Source organism: Equus asinus, chromosome 10 (assembly GCF_041296235.1).
Source record: "Equus asinus isolate D_3611 breed Donkey chromosome 10, EquAss-T2T_v2, whole genome shotgun sequence".
In the NCBI taxonomy this organism is placed as follows: Eukaryota; Metazoa; Chordata; class Mammalia; order Perissodactyla; family Equidae; genus Equus; species Equus asinus.
Window position 1 is genome coordinate 12,898,048 of NC_091799.1, and position 19,040 is coordinate 12,917,087.

Here is a 19,040-nt window from a genome sequence, read left to right on the forward strand (position 1 = left end):
TGTCAGTGCAGAGATGTCTTCTGGTTTATTCGGTGTCTGTCTGGTTGGAGAAGCGACGAGGGAAGGGCAGGCCAGGTGCTGGCTGTGGCTCTGCTCGGCCTGGCTGTGATGATGTGCATGCTCCAGTAGGGAGCGACACAACCTCTTGGCTCTGCCAGCCACCCCAGAGGGGACAGCTCGGGGTGGCCTCTGCAGTCTTATGGCCTGGGAGTCCCTCTCTTAGTCCTCCTCCCTCCTGGGGTGGCTCTGGGAGCCGGAGGTGTTTTCCCACTGGAAAGGGGTCCTGCCTGAGCTGCCCATCCAGAGCCAGCACGACCCTTCCCAGGAGGTGGGTCCTGGCGCCCAGGATGGAAGGGGCTTGTGGGGGCCCCCAACCTCTCGCGCTCTGGCTGCCCTTCCTTCCTCCCTGTTGAACTGGTGCCCAGGTTGCCGGGGACAGAGGACAAGTCAGGAGGGAGGTGTGTGAGGCTGGGGGAGGGCAGCACCCCCTGCCTCTGCTGTGGGGGAGGGCTGTGCACCGCCAGACCCCCCTGGTCATCCTCACGTTCTTGTAGGCATCTGAGAGCGTGAGGTACCCCCTGCCTCATTTCACTGGAGGTGTTCGGGGTGACGTTCTTGTTTGCAAGAAAGGGGGCTCCCGTTGCCATGTGCAACTCCCTGCAGATTAGGGGGCACCTGCCTGCAGGACATGTGCCTGGCGCTTTTAGCTCAAGTCCCCGCTAAGCCTCACAGACCCTGCTGGGGTTGGCCATGTTTCCCCTGGGTCGTGGGCAGCTGCGTCATCTACGTCATCTGGGTCCCACTGAAAGTGCGAAGGGGACGCCTGTGCTGGGGGGCAGGACCCAGGAAGCCTCTCTGGCCCTGCTGGCCTCAGGCTCCTGGCTCCTGCTGGGCCACAACGGGGATAGGGGATGCGTTTCCGTGTTTGTGGCTGGAGCTGGCTTCCTGCTCGGCAGCAGGTTGGAGCAGTGTGGGCTGGCGGTCAGAAGAGGGAGGGAGGCAGAGGGCTCAGCCTTGGGTCCTGAGGGCAGTGAGCCGTGCCTGTGCATCCTTGTGTGTGGAGGAGGCCAGCCTGCGCTTGGCTGGCAGTTGTGGGCGCTATGTCCCCACAGGTCAGTTTCAGCCTGTAGCTGCCTTCTGCCCATTCCCTGGCTCCCTGGGCTGTGCAGGAGCACCAGGTACTGGGCACCCGCCCACTGTCCCATACCTGGGGGCCAACGGTGCCCCAGCGGTCTTCTAGGCACTGGGAGGCGCAGGGACACAGCACATCCTCCCTCCCCTCTGGAGCTCCAGGGACCCGCCGCAGTGGTCACAGCAGGGCTGTGGGTGCTCAGTGTGTGTCCAGCACCAGCCTGAGTGTGTTGTGTGTTTGACTCTTTGCATCTCACAGAGCCCCGTGGGGACAAGGGGACCGGATCCCGTGGCTGGCGAGGGGCAGAGCTGGGATTGGGCTGGGGAGGCTGGCCCTGGCATCTGCTCTGCAGCCCTGAACTGTCCAGGGTCTGGGACGTTCCAGGAGGCCCTGGTAGGTGGTGGCATTGGAGCAGAAAGGCCTGAAGGAGGCGAGGGAATGAGCCTGTCCCTCTGGTGAGGGAGTTCCCAGCAGCCCTGGCAGGGGACGAGTCATGGGTCACGTTGGGTTCTGCAGGCCGGAGCAGGGACGGTGCTTTCACGCTGAGCCGGATGGAGCCACTGCAGGGTTTGAGCTGATCTGCAGCTTGATCCGACTTGGGTTGGTTGAAGCAGGACCACCGCTGCTGTGCAGGCCTGGACCATCCATCAAGGGAAGGGCAGACCCACAGGGACTTCACAGAGACCCCTGCAGGAGTCAGCAGTGCTCGGGCCAGGCGCAGGCAGACCCTGGCCCTGCTGGACTTCGCTGACCTGCTAGGGGTGGGGTGGGGCAGCGAGGCATTAGGGTGACCCAGGTTTGCGCCTGGCTCAGGCGGCTGCCGCCCAGCCTCCCGTCTGACGTCGTGACAAGAACATATAAAAGGCTATCGTGTAGCAGAGTGCACCCCTGCCCCCCAGAGGGAGGGTTCCGCGCGCAGCCCTCAGTCTGTTATGTGCCCTACACGTAGAAGTGGGGCCACCGGCTTTCCCCTGAGACATCTGGGGACTTTGGCGTTGGGGTTCCCTGTTCATTCTGTTACTGCGCACTGCTCCTCCGGGCCCTAGTTGGTCATCTCCTGATGACGTGCAGGCCCACAGTGTCCTCTTCCTCTCCAGCTCTGCGCTTGGAGAGCGTCCCCACAAGCGAGTGGGGGCCGGGGCGAGGCCTGCAGCAGCCTCCCCACCCCTTACGAGCGTGCAGGGTCCGACCCGCCTTCTCTCGCCCTCCCACTTTGCCGAGGGCCGGCCGTGTCACAGGCTGGTCGTCATCACAAACCCAGAGCAGGTTCTCATGGTTACGTTAGAACTTCGCTTGGCGGGCGGACTCGCTCGAGAGGGGCTCGGCTCCGCGCCCCGAGTGTGGTTCTGCCACCGTTCTGCCTGCCTGGCTCGGCTCTTTCAGGTCGCTGTTGTAGCTGTCTGCATGTCAACCATTCCCTAAAAAACTGCCAAGGTCAACAACGGTGTAGAGTCAGTCCCAGCAGGCAGGCGGTTGGTGGGCCGTGAGCGGAGTGGCCTTGTGTGCGGCCCTCACCCGGACGGCTGCCTTCCTGCCGGTGCGCTTCCCCACCTGCCCAGGTGGCAGGTGCTCGCATTATCCCCCCTCACCGGTGTCTCCTCCCCTGGTCTGAGAGCAGTAGTCAGAGAGTGGTTCTGTGACAGGTGAGGGTTGCCTTGATCAAGGTGAGCGGCTTGAGCTGGCTGAACTGGCCTTGCAGTGACCACACGGGTGTGCTCAGGGGAGCCAGCCAAGGCTGGGGCTCCAGCTGACCAGCCTGTCCCTGCCGTCCCTTCTCCCCCATAGGTGCTGCCTGGTTGGGCCCAGAAATGGGACGTCGTGCCTCCAGGGGCAGCACAGAGGAACTGAGGGCCTCCCCGAGCCGCTGCTGTGACGGCCAGTGAGCGAGCAGCCGGAGGATGTCCACCACCACGACGGTCGCCCCCGCGGGGATCCCGGTGGCCCCGGGCCCCGTGAACCCGCCACCGCCCGAGGTCTCCAACCCCGCCAAGCCCGGCCGCAAGACCAACCAGCTGCAGTACATGCAGAACGTGGTGGTGAAGACGCTCTGGAAACACCAGTTCGCCTGGCCCTTCTACCAGCCCGTGGACGCAATCAAGCTGAACCTGCCGGTGAGCCCCCGTCCCCGCCACCGGCCCCAGCCCCTCTGTTGCCCGACTCCTCTGGCTTTGGCAAAGGTGGTGCCCATGATGTGGCTGGTGCTGGTAAGCCAGGTACAGCCTGTGCCTCAGGAGCCTGTCCTCCGGTGCGGGGACAGCCTAGGGCCCACTGTGACCAAGGAGCAGAGGGTGTGGGAGAGTGGAGGGCGGCAGCCCCCTGAGTGCTGGGAGCGGGGAGAACCGTGCCTCGAAGGGGCCGGCGGCGATAGGGCTCCGGAGCGGAGGCTCAGCCGTGTCTTCGTTCTGTCCCCGTGCATCCTCCTGTGCTCGAGGTCAGATGCTCAGTGTGGGCTGAGGTGCGTTTTGGGGGACGGCACCCCAGCTGCACATTTCAGTGCTGACTGTCTAGTAGCTTTCTTCTTTGGACTCAAATGGAGAACCCCGAGTGACACGAGGGGAGCCCTGGGCTGGCACTTGGTGGCCTGGGTCTGGGCCCAGCTTGGCCCCTGCACACCCATGGGCCCTCGAGCGAGGTTTGGAATCCGTGAGGGGGCTTGGGTCCATCCCCAGAGTGGACTCCGCTCTGGGGTATGCCCCGCTCCGCGGTGCTGGGCATCTCGGAACCTCCCCTGCACGTAGGACCCTGGTGAGGCGAGAGGTTTGGCAGGAGCCTGGAGCTGGCCGAGTGCTTGCCCCAGGCCGCATGCCCAACTGCCCTCGATGACCAGAAGCTGCCTTTGGCCAGGCCCCGGGACCCGGCTCCTCCTTGAAGACCACTCTGTACAGTCTGTGTGCTTGGGAATTGCAGAAATAGGGATGCCGAATCCGTTAGTAACGCCTCTGAAAATCTCTTTCCTAGGATTATCATAAGATAATAAAAAACCCAATGGATATGGGGACGATTAAGAAGAGACTAGAAAATAACTATTATTGGAGCGCGAGTGAATGTATGCAGGACTTCAACACCATGTTTACAAATTGTTACATTTATAACAAGGTAAGAAGACCCTGCGGCATGGACCCCAGGTGCCATTGCAAGCTGCCCACTGGCCTCGGGGAGAACTGGGGGGGGTGAAGTGCCAACCCCGGGGGCAGCCCTGGCTGGGGTGGCACGCTGGGGACCCTTGTCAGGACTGCATTGCTCCAGGCAGAGGTGCCAGCTGGGCCGGGCGCTTTGCAGCAGTTCTCGGACGGGCTCAGAGTGTGTCACAGCCCTGCGCTCAGCCCTTCTCTGGCCCCGGTCCCCACCTACGAGTCCCACTCATGGCCCATCTCAGGCGTCACTGCTTGGCGTGGGCCCACATCCCCCGCTGCAAAGAGGGAAATTGGAATGGCCTTTTCAGAGGGAGCCGATACACACCAAACACTTTAAAACATCCGTACCCCCGGACCTAGAAACCCTGCCTCTAGAAATGCGGGAAGAACCCGTCTAGGCTCCTGTCGTGGACACTCGCCCCACTGCATGCACAGCCATTGGAGGTTGGCTAAATGCACTGTGACGTCCACGTGCAGCTGCCCGAAATAACTAGAGTGCTCCACGACAAGGGGGAACATCCACAGGATGGTTTTCAGTGAGAGGAGCCAATTCGGGAGGCTCCCTACAACCCAGTCCTGTGGGTTTCTGGGTGTTTTTTTTTAAAATTTTTTTTTTTTTCCTTTTTCTCCCCAAAGCCCCCTGGTACATAGTCGTGTATTCTTCGTTGTGGGTCCTTCTAGTTGTGGCACGTGGGACGCTGCCTCAGTGTGGTTTGATGAGCAGTGCCATGTCCACGCCCAGGATTCGAACCAACGAAACACTGGGCCGCCTGCAGTGGAGCGCACGAACTTAACCACTCGGCCACAGGGCCAGCCCCTGGTTATTTTTTAATAGCGACGTGGTGGAGTAAATATGAGCGGGAATCCTGAGCCGAAGGCTCTCTGCTTCCCCACATGATGGGATGAAGGGTGGTTTTTATTCCTTGTGCTTTTCTGAACTCTTTCAAGAGTTTCCACGTTAAAGGATATTCCTTTTGCCTTTCTCCTGCCCCACCAAATCTCTTAGCAGATTTAAAAAAAATTGTTTTTTCTAAAGATTGGCACCTGAGCTAACATCTGTTGCCAATCTTCTTTTTTCTTCTTCTTCTTCTTCTCCCCAAAGCCCCCCAGCACATAGCTGTATATTCTGGTTGTGAGTCCTTCTAGTTCTACTGTGTGGGACGCCGCCTCAGCGTGGGCTGATGCTCAGTGCTGGGTCCACACAGAGGATCCAAACCTGCGAGACCCTGGGCCACCAAAGCGGACAGCACGAACTTAACCACTCAGCCACGGGCTGGCCCCTCTTAGCAGATTTTTGAATGATGTTTTCTTGAGCTGCACCCGGTGATGTCTTTTGCAAATGCACAGCTCCTTTCCCTGCATGTAACCTGGGCTCGCCCTGTATCTCCAGCCCACAGATGACATAGTGCTCATGGCGCAAGCCCTCGAGAAAATTTTTCTGCAGAAAGTGGCCCAGATGCCCCAGGAGGAAGTTGAATTGTTACCCCCTGCTCCAAAGGGCAAAGGCCGGAAACCAGCTGCGGGAACCCAGAGTGCAGGTAAGAGGGTGGACAGGCGTGGCGTCCTGTCCTGGGCCCCCGGGTGGATGGGCTGGGTTGCCAACGACATGGTCTCTTCTTTGGGGCCCTCGCCCGTCTGAGCTCAGTTTCCACGTCCATGCAGTTGGGGCAGTGATGAGATATGAGCTCCAGAAGCTGGGTCTCAGCTGTGCGTGGCCTGGAGGCAGTTGGACCCATGGCCAGCCCTTGACATTGTTGCTGTCTGCCTTTGAGCCCGCTCTGGGAAGGAGATGGTCGTCTCGCCATGTCCCGGGGCTCCTCCTCCCAGCCCTGGCTCTGAGGCCCCCTCTGCCGGAAGCCTGGACAGAAGCTGGGCTGTCCCTTTGTCCCCTCCCTAGGACTTTGCCTCTTGAGCATGTGTTGTATGCCCTGTGACGGGAGAGGAGCTGTGTCACCTGTCAGGGAGGGGGTGGGGATTAGGGTTAGCACCTGGAGCCCCGGGGTCTTACCTGGTCCAGGAAGCTGGAACAAGGTGCGTCCCAGTGGACTGACTGGGTGGCCCAGCCCTCGAGACAGGCCAGGCTGGGTCACCAACACTGCCGCTGTCCTGCTTTGCAGGCAGGGCCTGTGGGTGGTCACGCCTCTGGTTCCTGATGGAGTCTGAATTAACCCTCGCTTCCTGGGGTATGGGCCCAGCTCTCACCCCCCCAGACTGTGCGGCTCCTCTTGGCTTTCTCGTTCAGACCTTGGTCTCTGGCCAGTGGGGAGAGGCCTCCCATTTGTTCGGTGAGCACCCATGGCGGCAGGCTTTGTGGCAGCAGCTAGATCAGGGCCAGGAGTCTCAGGAGGATGGGCTCCCTGGCGCCTGGTGTGCTGTGGCTGGAGGGGATGGTCCAGGAAGCTTCCAGAACTATGGTGTATGTCTGGCCGGTGGAGCCTGGAATGCTCAACTTCCTCTCCTTGTCTTCAAGGTACGCAGCAAGTGGCGGCCGTGTCCTCTGTTTCCCCAGCGACCCCCTTTCAGAACGTCCCCCCCACTGTCTCCCAGACGCCCGTCATTGCTGCCACCCCTGTGCCAACCATCACTGCAAACGTCACTTCAGTCCCCGTCACCCCAGCTGCTGCCCCACCTCCTCCCGCGACGCCCATCATCCCCGTAGTCCCTCCCACGCCGCCCGTTGTCAAGGTGAGCGTCCCTGGGGCGTGAGGTTGGCCAGTTGGCTGGGGTCTGAGCGCGGCCGGGGGTCCTGGATTCGGGCGGGCGCAGAGTTGGGCGGTGGGAAGCTCTGCCACCTTTCCCCGGGTGCTGGCCGCCCATTGGGTGTTTGGTTTGCGTGACTCTGGAGGGGTTCTCTCCATGCCAACGAGGCCAGGCCGCTGCTCTTGACACAGACGAGGAGACCGAGGCTCAGGGGGCTGCAGGTCACACAGCTGGTGAGGGCGGGCTGCGCTTGAACCCCGGCATCTCCAGCCTGAGCCCCGGCCTTTGCAGTCCACGGTCGTGTGGGGAAGGCGCAGGGGACGACAGGGTGGGAGGGCCCTGCTGGACCCCACTCACACTTGGATTTACGGTTGGCATGGGGAGGTGGCGGCCAGGGCCGCGTGAGGAGCCAGCCCGCAGTGTGCGGTGGCCTCCACCTTGTGCCCCTCTTAGCGTGACCACCAGCACGTGTGTCTCCCCTGCTTGGCTGGGAGCTTTTCATGGCAGGGGCTGTCCTGGCCGGGTCCGGGCTCCGAGTGGGTGCTCCCTGTGAGGACGGCCAAGTCCCCCACTCCTAGCCGGCCCCATGCTGGGCACTGACGTGTGTCATCTTCTCCAATTTGACCCTCACAGCGACCCTCTGGGCAGGCAGTATTTCCCCCATCTTACAGATGAGGAAGCAGGCGCTCAGGGGTTAAATGGCTCCCCCAAGGTAAAACGCCACCTCCGCCGCTTCCCCCTCCCCCGTGGCCTTCACTGCCTGCACTTCCGGGCGGCGCCTGGCCGGGCCGCCCCACACAGTGCCCGGCTGTTTTGGAGCATGTCCCGTTTGCCATGGCCAGATGAGCCCCTTGGGCCCTGTGCGGCACGCGCTTGGCATCCTGTGGGCCGTTAAGTGTTGGTGGGTAGCAAGCTCGTGCCCCTCCCAGCCTGGGCGCGATGGCTTGGCTGGGGCAGCGACCAGTGACCGTGGTGGCGCTCTAGACAGCAGAGCCCAGTGCGGCCGTTGGCTAGGGCGCTTGTGGCCCCGAGGGGCTCCTCTGCCTGAGCTGAGGTGAGGGGAGCCTGCTAAGCTGGTCTCGGGGTCGTGGTCTGGATGCCCGCAGGCCCTGGGGCTGGTCGTCGTGCCTGGGGAGACCCGCACAGCCTGGGCCACCGGGTATCGAACATGCTCTCCCGTCCCACATGAGTGTCTGCTCTGGACACGCCCCGAAGGCTCTGTTAATCATTTCGACATTTCTTCCCCTTGCGGAAAATAGTTCTCTGTGACTCCTGCTGCCTTCCAGGTTCAGTCCAGACCCGCCCACTCACTCAGTCCCCTGGAGTCCTTGGTCCCACACCTGCTGCTGCTGCTGCTTGTGTCTCCTGGCCGGGCTGCTGCCCCCGCCTCCGCCCAGCATGCTCTTCCCGCCTCCCCCCCCTCGTCCTACTCAGCTGCCATTGTCCTTGGAGTGCCAGCTTGGAAGCCCTCATCTGGGACTTTCCCGCTGGCATTTACAAGCAGGAATTCATTCCCTTGTCCCTGCTGTCCCTGAGCTTGGTGACGATCCTGCTCACAGTGCTGTCTCGGTCATGCTTGTCTCTGGAGACCCCGGTGTGGCCCAGCCTGGGGTGCTGGTTAGGTGCAGGTGAATTGCATGCTGCGCCTCACGCTGCTCAGGGGTGCTGAGCAAGCCCACCGTGACCACGGAGCCCTGGGGGCACAAGGAGGGGGCCCTCAGGTGCCTCCGGGTAGGTTCGGAGTTCAGCCTCACCACTACCAGCTGTGTGACCTTGGGCCGGCGACGTGGCCCCTCTGAGCCTCGGCGTCCGCCGTTCCGCGGGGGCAGCTGGGAGGATGGACGCGGCCGTGCATGTCATCGCTTCGCTCGGTGCCTGGCAGATAGTCAGCGCTCCAGAAGTGCAGCTGTGGCGGTTCATGCTCTCATGGCTGGTGTGTGTCCCTGGTGCTCACTGGGTCTTTCACTGTCACAGAAGAAGGGCGTGAAGCGGAAAGCAGACACGACCACGCCCACGACGTCTGCCATCACCGCCAGCCGCAGCGAGTCACCCCCGCCACTGTCGGACCCCAAGCAGGCCAAGGTGGTGGCGCGGCGGGAGAGCGGGGGCCGCCCCATCAAGCCGCCCAAGAAGGACCTGGAGGACGGCGAGGTGCCCCAGCACGCGGGCAAGAAGGGCAAGCTGTCGGAGCACCTGCGACACTGCGACAGCATCCTCAAGGAGATGCTGTCCAAGAAGCACGCGGCCTACGCCTGGCCCTTCTACAAGCCGGTGGACGCGGAGGCCCTGGAGCTGCACGACTACCATGACATCATCAAGCACCCAATGGACCTCAGCACCGTCAAGGTACCTGGTGGCAGGCGGGCTCCAGGCAGGGGGCGGCAGGCAGCTGGGACCCTTTTTCCCTGTCTGGGCAGCCCCTGGCGCCTGGCCAACTGCCTGCTGTGTCGAGGTCCCCATGTCTTGGGCTGTCTCAGAGGGGGCCCCAGTGCTGGGGCCTGGCCCAGCTCTGTTGGTCTGCCCACTGGTGGCCGACATGCGCCCGACAGTGTGGTCTGGCAGGCTCGGGGAGGAAGGCGTGTTGTCTGTTAGTCACTGAATCTGCAGGTTCTTGTCATCTCTTCTGCTTGAACTCAGTTTCATTGTTTCACTTCTTTCCTTCCCGTCTCCCACCCCAGTCCGCCTGCAGGCTTCTGTCACGTCAGGCAGGGAGGCCCTTTCAGGTGACCCACCCCTCACCGGACAGAAGTGGGTCCTGGAGGGGTGGGTGGCAGAGCTGAGACCAGGAGCCCAGCCTCCCAGTTCCCATGCCAGGGTTTCCCTCACCAGGAGCCTACCTGGGCTTTTGTGGGTTTTCCTCCAGGTCAGGCCAGTTGAGTACAAGCAGAGAGCAGCCTTGTGCTGGGTCACGATGGAGAAAGTGCCCAGGCGACAGCAGTGGCCCAAGGGCAGCAGGCCTCGGCCTGGGGTAGCTCCCGTGGGGTCTTCTCTGAGTGCACACAGGAGGGGTCCTGAGCCCCGCACACCTACCCTCCCTTGGAGAGCTCACAGCCAGCCTGGCATTGGTCCCTGATGTCCTGAGCAGCGCCCCGGCAGTTGGGCACGTGTAGCCCACCTGCTCCGTGAGCCTCCCTCGTGGCCCTGAAACAGTGCCCCCCACCGTGGAGTGGTTATTTCCTCTATCAGTGGGGCCTGGGCCTTGAACGGCTGGTGTCAGATGTTCTGCCTCATTTCCCAGTAACGCCAGCCTGGGGCAGAGTCTCCTTGGTGAGGCCTTCCCCCGGCGAGCATGGATTCCAGGGGTGGGACAGAGCAGGCTGTCCAGGCGGCGGTGCTCGGTGACCCGGCTCAAGTCACGCTGGCCCGGCTGGGTGACCGAGCAGCTTCCTCACCCTCTCTGAGCCTCTTCCTGATCTGCAGGGCAGGCACCTGCTTCCTCAGACATGTTCCTGCTGCGGTGGTCCTGCCCCTACTGGAAGCCCAGTAGCATCTGCGTTTCTTTGGGCAATTTTTTCCCCTGTGAGTAGGATACGGAGAGAGTCCTTGTAAAAATTCAGGCAAACTAGAGGCGGGTGGAGAGTGGGCCTCTCCCTTCTGCCGTTGCCCCTCATTCCAGCGAATATTCCCGGTAACGGTTCGGTTCTGTTTTCTGGATCAGCTCCCGGCTCAGGCTGGTGCTCTTGTGGCAGGCTTGACGGTGAGGCAGCAGGGAGACGCTCCCCAGTGTGCCATCTCTGAGCCGAGCGCCCATGTCTCGAAGGCTCTTTCTCCCTGTTTCGGTGTGCGGAGTCCCGGCTCTAGGCTGCCGGCTGTCGGCTGGCCCCCCTCAGCCCTGGTGAGGGCTGTGCTCCGTCTGGTTGTGCCCACACTGCGGCTGTGCCCATCTTGGGACCTGGGGAGCCGGGGGTGCAGGCGCTGGGCCTTCAGGATGGAGAGGGCCCTCTGGGGGCTGCTTGCACCTTGCTGTTTACAGCTGGGAACCTGTGGCTGGAGAGGGAGTGGCCCCGCCCAAAGACAGTCCTGGGGTCCAGGCCTTTGACTCTTTAAGCTGAGCTGGGCTGGCAGAGCTCCTGTTGTCCCAAGAGAGGGGCGTTGCTGGCTGTAGTGATGCTCGTCCATCCTTCCTAACCCCACAGAACTCTCAGGAGAGTTGTGTCCCTGCCCCGTATATAGTGGAGGAAAATGAGGCTTGAGGAGGAAGCGGCTTGCCCAAGGCCACATGGCCAGTGGGAGGCAGGGCCGGAAGTGTGCCTGCCTGGCCCAGGGGTGCTGGGGCTCCCCCAGGCGCTTCTCTCTGATGCCTGTGGTGGCCCTGGGGACACTGAGGGGGGCGTGTCGCGCTGGCGCCATGGCAGCCCACCCCAGTGTTGGGGACCCGGAAGGGACGTTGCGTGCACGTGGCCTGCTTGCTCGGTGCTCCATTTCAGAAACGTCCCCTCGTCCAGGAAACGGCGAGGAGCGACACACAGAGCTGTGACTGTCCTTGGTCGCCCTGTGTACACTTGCCTTTGGTTTGTTTGTTCCCAAGCCCCAGGACAGTGGCCAGTGGTCAAATTAAGACTGGAGCCTGAAGATCTCTCAGAAATTGAAAGGCTCTCAGCTGCCCATTTGTCCTCTCTGGCTGGGCCACCCTGGAGTGGGGAGGCTGTGCTGAGGACCGGAGCCCTGCAGCTCCGGAGCTGCCGGAAGCTCTCCAGGGGACAGGGAAAGAGGGGTGTGCCTAAGGCTGGAGAGGCTGCAGGTCCTGGAATCTGACCGCGATCAACCTCTTCAGGGTCTAGAATTTTGTCATATACAAATTATATATATATAATTTTTAGGTGCAAATGGGACAGGTGGTCGGACTGTAACCCTCGGTGGCCTGCTGTAGGAGAGCATGGGCCCCAGGAAACCCAACAAGAGGTCCCTGACTAATGACCTCTACTTGAACCCATCCAGGCATGGGGAGCTCGTTCCTCACCGAGCGGTTGCCCCTCCATCTGCTCCGACTGTCAGCTCATTCTTAGCTGCCGCCTTGTGGGGGTCCCTCGCTGCTCACACTTCTGTCCTCCACATGCAGTGTGCCTGTTGTCTTGCCCCCACCAACCCACCCTGTCCCACTGGGGCGGCCTGGATGACCGGTGCTTCTGTGAGGGGCGGGCTGCTAACAGCGCCTGGATTCTCACGGAGAAAAAACTCCGAGTCTCACTCCGTGAGTGAGCAAAACCCCAGAGCTGCAGAGAGCAGCTTTGGACTGAAGTTCCTCGGTACCCCCCGAGCTCCTATCATCATGACGTCAGTGTGTGAAAAATTACCCAGTGTGTAGAGTGGGAAACGGGCGAGGAAGGATGAGTGGGGGCTGCAGGAGCTGGGAGGTCTCGCTGAGGACCTTTTCCTTGCAGCCAGGGCATCTGCCTCTCGGCGGCCTCCCAGACCCTTCCTCCAAGCCCTCAAGCCCCACTTCACCCTCTCTCTGGGCTCCCACGTACGAGGTCCTGGGGTTTGTCCGTGGACGTGCAGAGGGTCTGGTGTCCGTTTGGCTGAGGTCTGGAATGCCAGACCTCACGCCCTGTCCCCCGTGTGTTACAGAAGAAGATGGACAGTCGCGAGTACCCAGACGCACAGGGTTTTGCAGCTGACATCCGGTTAATGTTCTCCAACTGTTACAAATACAACCCCCCAGACCACGAGGTGGTGGCCATGGCCAGGAAGCTCCAGGTAACCTGAGGCGCTCTCGGGGGCGGGCCTTCTGGGCGCAGGTGCGATCAGAGCTCAGGGTGGGCCCCCAGGGAAGATGCAGGCGTCCCAGAGAGCATCCAGTTGGGGAAGGGGACTCCGCGTCCAGGGAAGTGAACAGGCCGGCCTCTGCCTTTCGGGAGCCGCACACTCAGGCTGCGGCAGGGAGCCCTCCGGGGGCCGGCGCGCATTCTAGCTGGGACAGAGGAAGAAGCTGCGTCTGTGCTCTGCAGCTGCACTGGCTGATGGCTCCAGCACGAGCCCGTCGGCGAGGCCTGTGGATGCCATGTCAGATGACAGTTGTTTGTGCAACCTTGTGCTTTCCTGACAATAGAACAGACGGCATGCTGGGGAGAATGTGGGGCCAGAGGGAAGCCCGGGCTGGCCTCCTGTGCAGGCACCCGCACACATGCACACGTTTCTCATACAGAGATGCGCGCGCACTCATGCGATGTCCTGCCCCAGTCTGGGTGCTGCCTGGGTGTTCCTGCATGGTCAGTACTCAGAATCCATTCTTACTCCTCCTTATGATCACCTGGGTGGGCTGTCGCTTTTATAAATAACAGTTCCAAGATTTTTGATGTAATGTAACCAGAAGATTTTCTTTTTGGAAAAAAGAGCAAAAATTGAGGAGCTATATCCTCTTCTAGTAGTTCTTCTTTTTGCTGGACCCAGCATGTTTGTTCTGTAAGGCATTCCTAGTCCCCTGCTCAGAATCCCTTTGAAGACCCTGGGAAGTAGCTTGTGGTGTCGTCCTTGATGATGCAGGACCCAGACGAGGGATGAGGGGGACGCCTTTTTCCATGCTGCTGGGTCCTGCTGACATTCCTACCGTCCTCCTGCCTGCGGGTCCCCCCGAAGGCCTGTCCCAGGCTCTGGCTGCTGCACGCTGCCCTCTGTGTGTCCTGGCTCCCCCGGGGGAACATGGCAGAGTGGTCCTAGTGGTCCCAGTACACCCAGAGGAAGCCACCAAGGCCTGTGGTTTTGTACTGAGACCATGAGACCGTTCCCACTGTGTCTTGAAGCCAAAAGACTTCTTGTGAAAGGCCACGCTGCCTTTGCTGCATGACGGTCCTGAGCCTGGTAACTTCCTTACTGGGCGGGCCGGGCAGCGCTGGCAGCAGACCGGGCGAGCGAGCAGAGCCAAGGCCCAGCGGCCCTGACTGTTCCTGCAAAAAGTGGTTCTGAGCAGTCTGGCCACAGAGGCTGAGAATCTTGGTCACCAATGGCTGTTTAGTACTGCACTGTTCTTGTGTATAAATCGAGCTCTGGGTTGGAGCCCAACACTGAAGCAGCCTGAGGTCAGTGCCCCTCGAGGCTGTTTACTGAGAGCAGGCCAATCGGTGGCTCTGTGTGTGAGCATCCCTCTGAGGGTGTCTTCACCCCAGGAGGAGAGTCTGGGGGACTAGAACCCAGAACGGGTGCTTCCAGGAGCTGGACCCCTGATCAGTGGGGTTGCATCTTATATGTGTGAGCCGCTGTGGATTCCGGTGTGTGAGCTTGGCAAAGAGAAGTCTGCCCTTCTGGCCTCATGGCCACTCATCCCCGTCTGAAATGAACCTGGATCCCAGGGGGAGGGGACGTTTGTTGAGAGAGCTCCTGAGGGCCTAGGTCCTGCTGGGAGGAGCTGGCAAGGGTGTTCCAAAGCCACTTTTGGCGGGACAAGACTTCTGGCTTTTGAGTCAACTTTGGGACCTAACTCGGACTGAGAGGTGAAGCTACAGTAAAGTCACAGAGGGGAGACGGGAGACTGAACCGGCTCCCAACCCGGTGTCTGGGGGCCCCTCTGAGGGGTCAGAGCTCAAAGGAAGATGCTCCAGCTGTTTCACAGTGGGTGGCAGCCTCGCAGAGCCTCAGACCCGGAGGCTGAGAGGACAACAGATTTGTGGCAGGTTGCTTGCGTGTTTAATAAAGGGAGCTTGCATGCCGGTTCCTAGGAGGCTGCATCTGTGGCTGCTGGTCCCATGCCCCCTGCCCCACACTCAATGCCTGGAGCGGGAGAGACTGAGAGCAGGCTGGGGGGCGACCCAGGCCCCTGAGGAGTCTGGCCGCAGTCTCCTTGCAGGGCCTGACCTTCCGAGCCGCCGGGCATCCCAGGGATGCTGGGACCACTCCAAGGGGACTGCCCCATGGGCGTCAGGACCTCAGGCGCCCCTCCCCTCCCGCAGGACGTGTTTGAGATGCGGTTTGCCAAGATGCCGGATGAGCCCGTGGAGGCGCCCGCGCTGCCCGCCCCCGCGGCCCCCGTGGTGAGCAAGGGCACCGAGAGCAGCCGCAGCAGCGAGGAGAGCTCCTCGGACTCGGGCAGCTCGGACTCGGAGGAGGAGCGGGCCACCAGGCTGGCGGAGCTGCAGGAGCAGGTGAGCGGCCAGGGTCGGGCCCGCGGACTGCAGGGGCTGACGGGGGGGCTGAGGCAGGACCACGGCCCAGCTCTGGCCTGGTGCTAGGCCCGCCCTGTTGACCCAAGGTCTGCCCTGTTCCTTCCTCTCCACGAGCTGCAGTGACCCTGACTGCAGTGTCGCTGGGTGGAGACCCAGGGAAGGCGTCAGCTCCAAGCCCCCCTTGGTGGTGCTGCAGGCCTGGGGTCACGATAGCCTGCCTTGTGTCTGGATGTTCCTAGAGCCCTGATGGGCCCTGAGGGCCTCACCCTCTCTAGAAAAGTCAGGGAGGCTCGTGCAGTCTGTTGCAGTGGGGCGGGCGCAGGCTCCACGGTTCCCACCTCAGCCTCTGACCACCTGTAAGCCTGCTGGGCCCGGCTTCTCTACTTCTCTCTCTTCTCTACTTCTCTCTCTTCATTTGCAAAATGGGACTAATGCTCCCTCCACTTAGAGTTGTTTTACGATGAATTAAGAAAAACATCAATTGTTTCCCTAGTGTCTGGCAGCCAGCAGGTACCCATTTCTGGGGCCTCCGAGCAGGGAGAACAAGCAGAGCAGACCGGCCCCGCAGGCTCCAAAGTGGGGCTGGGTGTTTGACCCTGAGCTGAGGCTCGCTATAGGGGACGCTGCAGGGTGGATGCTTTTGAGAAGCGGCTGCCAGGCTGTGAGCGCAGTGCTCGCTCGACCCCTCTGCCTACTGGAGGCTGGAGACGCGATTCCTCACCGGACGGTGTGCTCATGGTGGCCCCTGCGCCCGGGGTTGGGGGGGTGGGTTGCAGAAACGAGCGGTGTGTGAGCACTCACCACGCCACCAGGTGCGTTTTGGATAAACTCAATAAACCGTAGTTGCTGGCACTGGATCCTTTTGATCCTGTGGACCTGCCGCGTCTGATCCACACGGCTTCCCCAGAGCAGCTGTTGCCAGTTTCCTTCGTGCAGGCGCTTAAACTTCCTCGTCTAGAGAGTCTTTCTCGTCTGAAAAGTAAAAACTAATCAGGAGAGCAGTAGCTCCCGTTTACCGAGTCCTTACTGTGCCCTGCCCGGGCCGTGCATCGCCCCAGGCCCATCTCGTCGTCTCTGCCACCTGTGAGCTGCGCGAGGAAACCGAGGCCCAGCAGACCCAGCAACCTTCCTGCAGCACAGGGGTGGGGAGGGGCGGGGCCCAGGGGCCCCAGGCGCACCTCCCGCCCAGTCGAGGCAGCGCCAAGGGCGCCCCGTGGCCCTCCCCACCGTTTCCCCCTTGGGCCAGCCCCAGGCAGGCCACTCATGTCTGCTCTTTTCCAGCTGAAGGCCGTGCACGAGCAGCTGGCCGCCCTGTCTCAGGCCCCGGTGAACAAACCAAAGAGGAAGAAGGAGAAGAAGGAGAAGGAGAAGAAGAGGAAGGACAAGGACAAGGACAAGGACAAGGACAGGCACAAGGCCAAGTCCGAGGACGAGAAGAAGGCCAAGGCGGCCCCGCCCAGCAAGCAGGCCCAGCAGAAGAAGGCTCCCGCCAAGAAGGCCAACAGCACGACCACAGCCAGCAGGTGGGCTCCGGCGCCGGCCTGGCCCTCCACGAGCCCAGTGCTGCTCGCCGTGGGTGCTCGTGTGGCCGAAGGGGTGCTGCGCGTGGGACTCTGCACTGGGGCTGCGAGTCCTGGTGACTCAGAGACGGCTTTCACATGGAAAACAGGGTGGGGGTGGTGGTCCTTGTCTCATCCGCCTCATGGGGCGACCGCGGGGACCAGACGAGATCTCTGCTGGGAAGATATGGGCTCCAGAGGGTGCTGCTCAGCTGTCCGTGGGGCTGGCCCTGTATCACAGCCATTGGAGTGGTCACACTGCCTGGCAGAGACCTCTGCTTCTCGAAGCTTTGGGGACATTTTCCAGATCTGGGCCCAGGAGTTTTATTTTGGGGGCGTTGGGCCTTGGTGGCGTGGGCTCCTGGCACCCCATTCCTGGCTCGCCTGGTAGGCAGAGGGTTGGTGGTGGACTCGTGTCTTGGCACAGATCCAGCGCCCTGGTCCATCCACCTTCTGACTTAGCTCCTGCTGTGGCCGGCACTGCCCTCAGGAATGCCTGCCGTAGACAAGCAGGGACGATGGGAAGATGAGGACGGTGGGGAGGGCGCTTAGGGCCAGGGTGCCTCTCCTGGCAAGGTAGGGGGAAGGCTTCCCAGGAGCAAGCTGGAGAGCAGAGGGTGGGGACAGGTTCCAGGAATCAGGCACAGCAGGTACAAAGCCATGGAGGCCAGTGGACACGTTCCTTGTGGGGATTAGGACAAGACTAGCACCCCTGAAGAGCAGAGATGGGGTTGGGAGGAGCGGGGGTGGGTTGAGGCTGCTAAGGTTGGCTGGCTTTGTGGGGGTGTTTCGGTTTTATTCTCCGAGCAAATGGAGGGGAGTCAGGAAGTATTTAAATGTGGAGAGTGGGGGCTGGCCTGGTGGCGTAGTGGTTAAGTGCACACTTTCCGCTTCTCGGCGGCCCGGGGTTCGTCAGTTTGGATCCTGGGTGCGGACATGGCATGGTTTGGCAAGCCATGCTGTGGTAGGCATCCCACATATAAAGTAGAGGAAGATGGGCACGGATGTTAGCTCAGGACCAGTCTTCCTCAGCAAAAAGAGGAGGATTGGCAGATGTTAGCTCAGGGCTACTCTTCTTCCGGGCGGGGGGGGGGAAATGTGGAGAGTGGATTAGCGGGAGGCAGGAATGGGAGAAAGGAGGCCCCTTTGGAGGCGGTTGGGGTTATGCAGGCAGAAGAGGTCGGCAAGGCGTGGAGGTGGCAGTGGGTGGCTGTGAGAGCCGTTTGGGAGGCAGAAGGGACCAGTCTGTGCCTGGAAGGAGGAGGAGGGAGGGGCACGCGGAGCCGGGGGCTCGGGCTTTGGCAGCTGGGCAGACAGTGGTGCCATCAACATAGGGCAGTGGGCATGGACAGGGGTGCCCATCCCCCCTTTCTTCCTGCTTTTGGAGGAGGAGGCAGAAGTCAGTTTTTCTTGTACTGTCTCTGTCTGGTTTGGGTATCAGTATAATGCTGGCCTCAAAAATGAGTTGGGAGGGGCTGGCCCAGTGGCACAAGGGTTAAGTTGGCGTGCTCCAGCTTTGGTGGCCTGGGGTTCACTGGTTTGGATCCCAGGCGTAGACCTATGCACTGCTTGGCACGCCATGCTGTGTGGTAGGCGTCCCACATACAAAGTGGAGGAAGATGGGCACGGATGTTAGCTCAGGGCCAGTTTTCCTGAGCAAAAAGAGGAGGATTGGCAGCAGATGTTAGCTCTGGGCTGATCTTCCTCAAAGAAAAAAGAAAAAAAATGAGTTGGGAAGTGTTCCCTCCTCTTCTCTTTTCTGGGGTAGATTTATAGAATTTATATTAATTCTTAAATGTTTGATAGAATTCACCAGTGATACCATCTGGGTGTGGAGTTTTCATTGTTGGGAAGCTCTTAACCATGAATTCAGTTCTTTTGATACACATGGGACTAATCAGGTTGTCAGTTGAGTTTTGGTGGTTTGTGCCTTTCAAGATGTTGCTGCATTTCATCTAAATCATGGTGGGCACGAGTTGTTGGTGGTTTTCCCCTCTCCTTTGATGTCTGTAGGGCCTGTAGTGATGTGTCCTTTCTCTCCTTCCTGATTTTGGTAATTTGTGTCTTTTTCTTGGTGAATCTGGAGAGAGACTGATCAGCATTCAACGAACCAGCATTTGATTTCACTGCTTTTCCTCTGTTTTCACTTTCTTTCATTTCTGATCTTATTTTTACTGTTTCCTTTTGCCTGCTTTGGACTTAATTTGCTGTCCTTTTTCTAGCTTCCTGAAGTAGAAGTTCAGATTATTGATTTGAGACCTTCTTTTCTAATCTAAGCTTTCTGCTTTAGCTGCACCCTACTAATCTGATATGTGGTGATTTCATTGAGTTCAAAATCTTTTCTAATTCCCCTTCAGACTTATTCTCTGACCATGGGTTATTTAGAAGTATGTTGTTTAATTTCTAAATATTTGGAGAT

The 19,040-nt window shown here is 60.5% G+C and overlaps 1 protein-coding gene across 5 annotated transcripts in view; it reads left to right on the forward strand.

The window, feature by feature from the left end:
- The window catches only part of BRD3 (bromodomain containing 3), a 39,484-nt gene that overhangs the window by 12,368 nt on the left and 8,076 nt on the right, over window positions 1-19,040 (forward strand). For all 5 annotated transcript variants that reach the window (XR_006533030.2, XM_044778439.2, XM_070518420.1 and 2 more), the window contains exons 2-9: window positions 2,918-3,243; window positions 4,091-4,228; window positions 5,657-5,804; window positions 6,737-6,951; window positions 8,941-9,312; window positions 12,535-12,663; window positions 14,850-15,041; window positions 16,344-16,585. Coding sequence is in view for 4 of the 5 variants with exons in the window: in XM_044778439.2 (XP_044634374.1) it covers window positions 3,031-3,243; window positions 4,091-4,228; window positions 5,657-5,804; window positions 6,737-6,951; window positions 8,941-9,312; window positions 12,535-12,663; window positions 14,850-15,041; window positions 16,344-16,585 (1,649 nt within the window). In the remaining variant the exon portion in view is untranslated. The remainder of the gene's footprint in view (window positions 1-2,917; window positions 3,244-4,090; window positions 4,229-5,656; window positions 5,805-6,736; window positions 6,952-8,940; window positions 9,313-12,534; window positions 12,664-14,849; window positions 15,042-16,343; window positions 16,586-19,040) is intronic.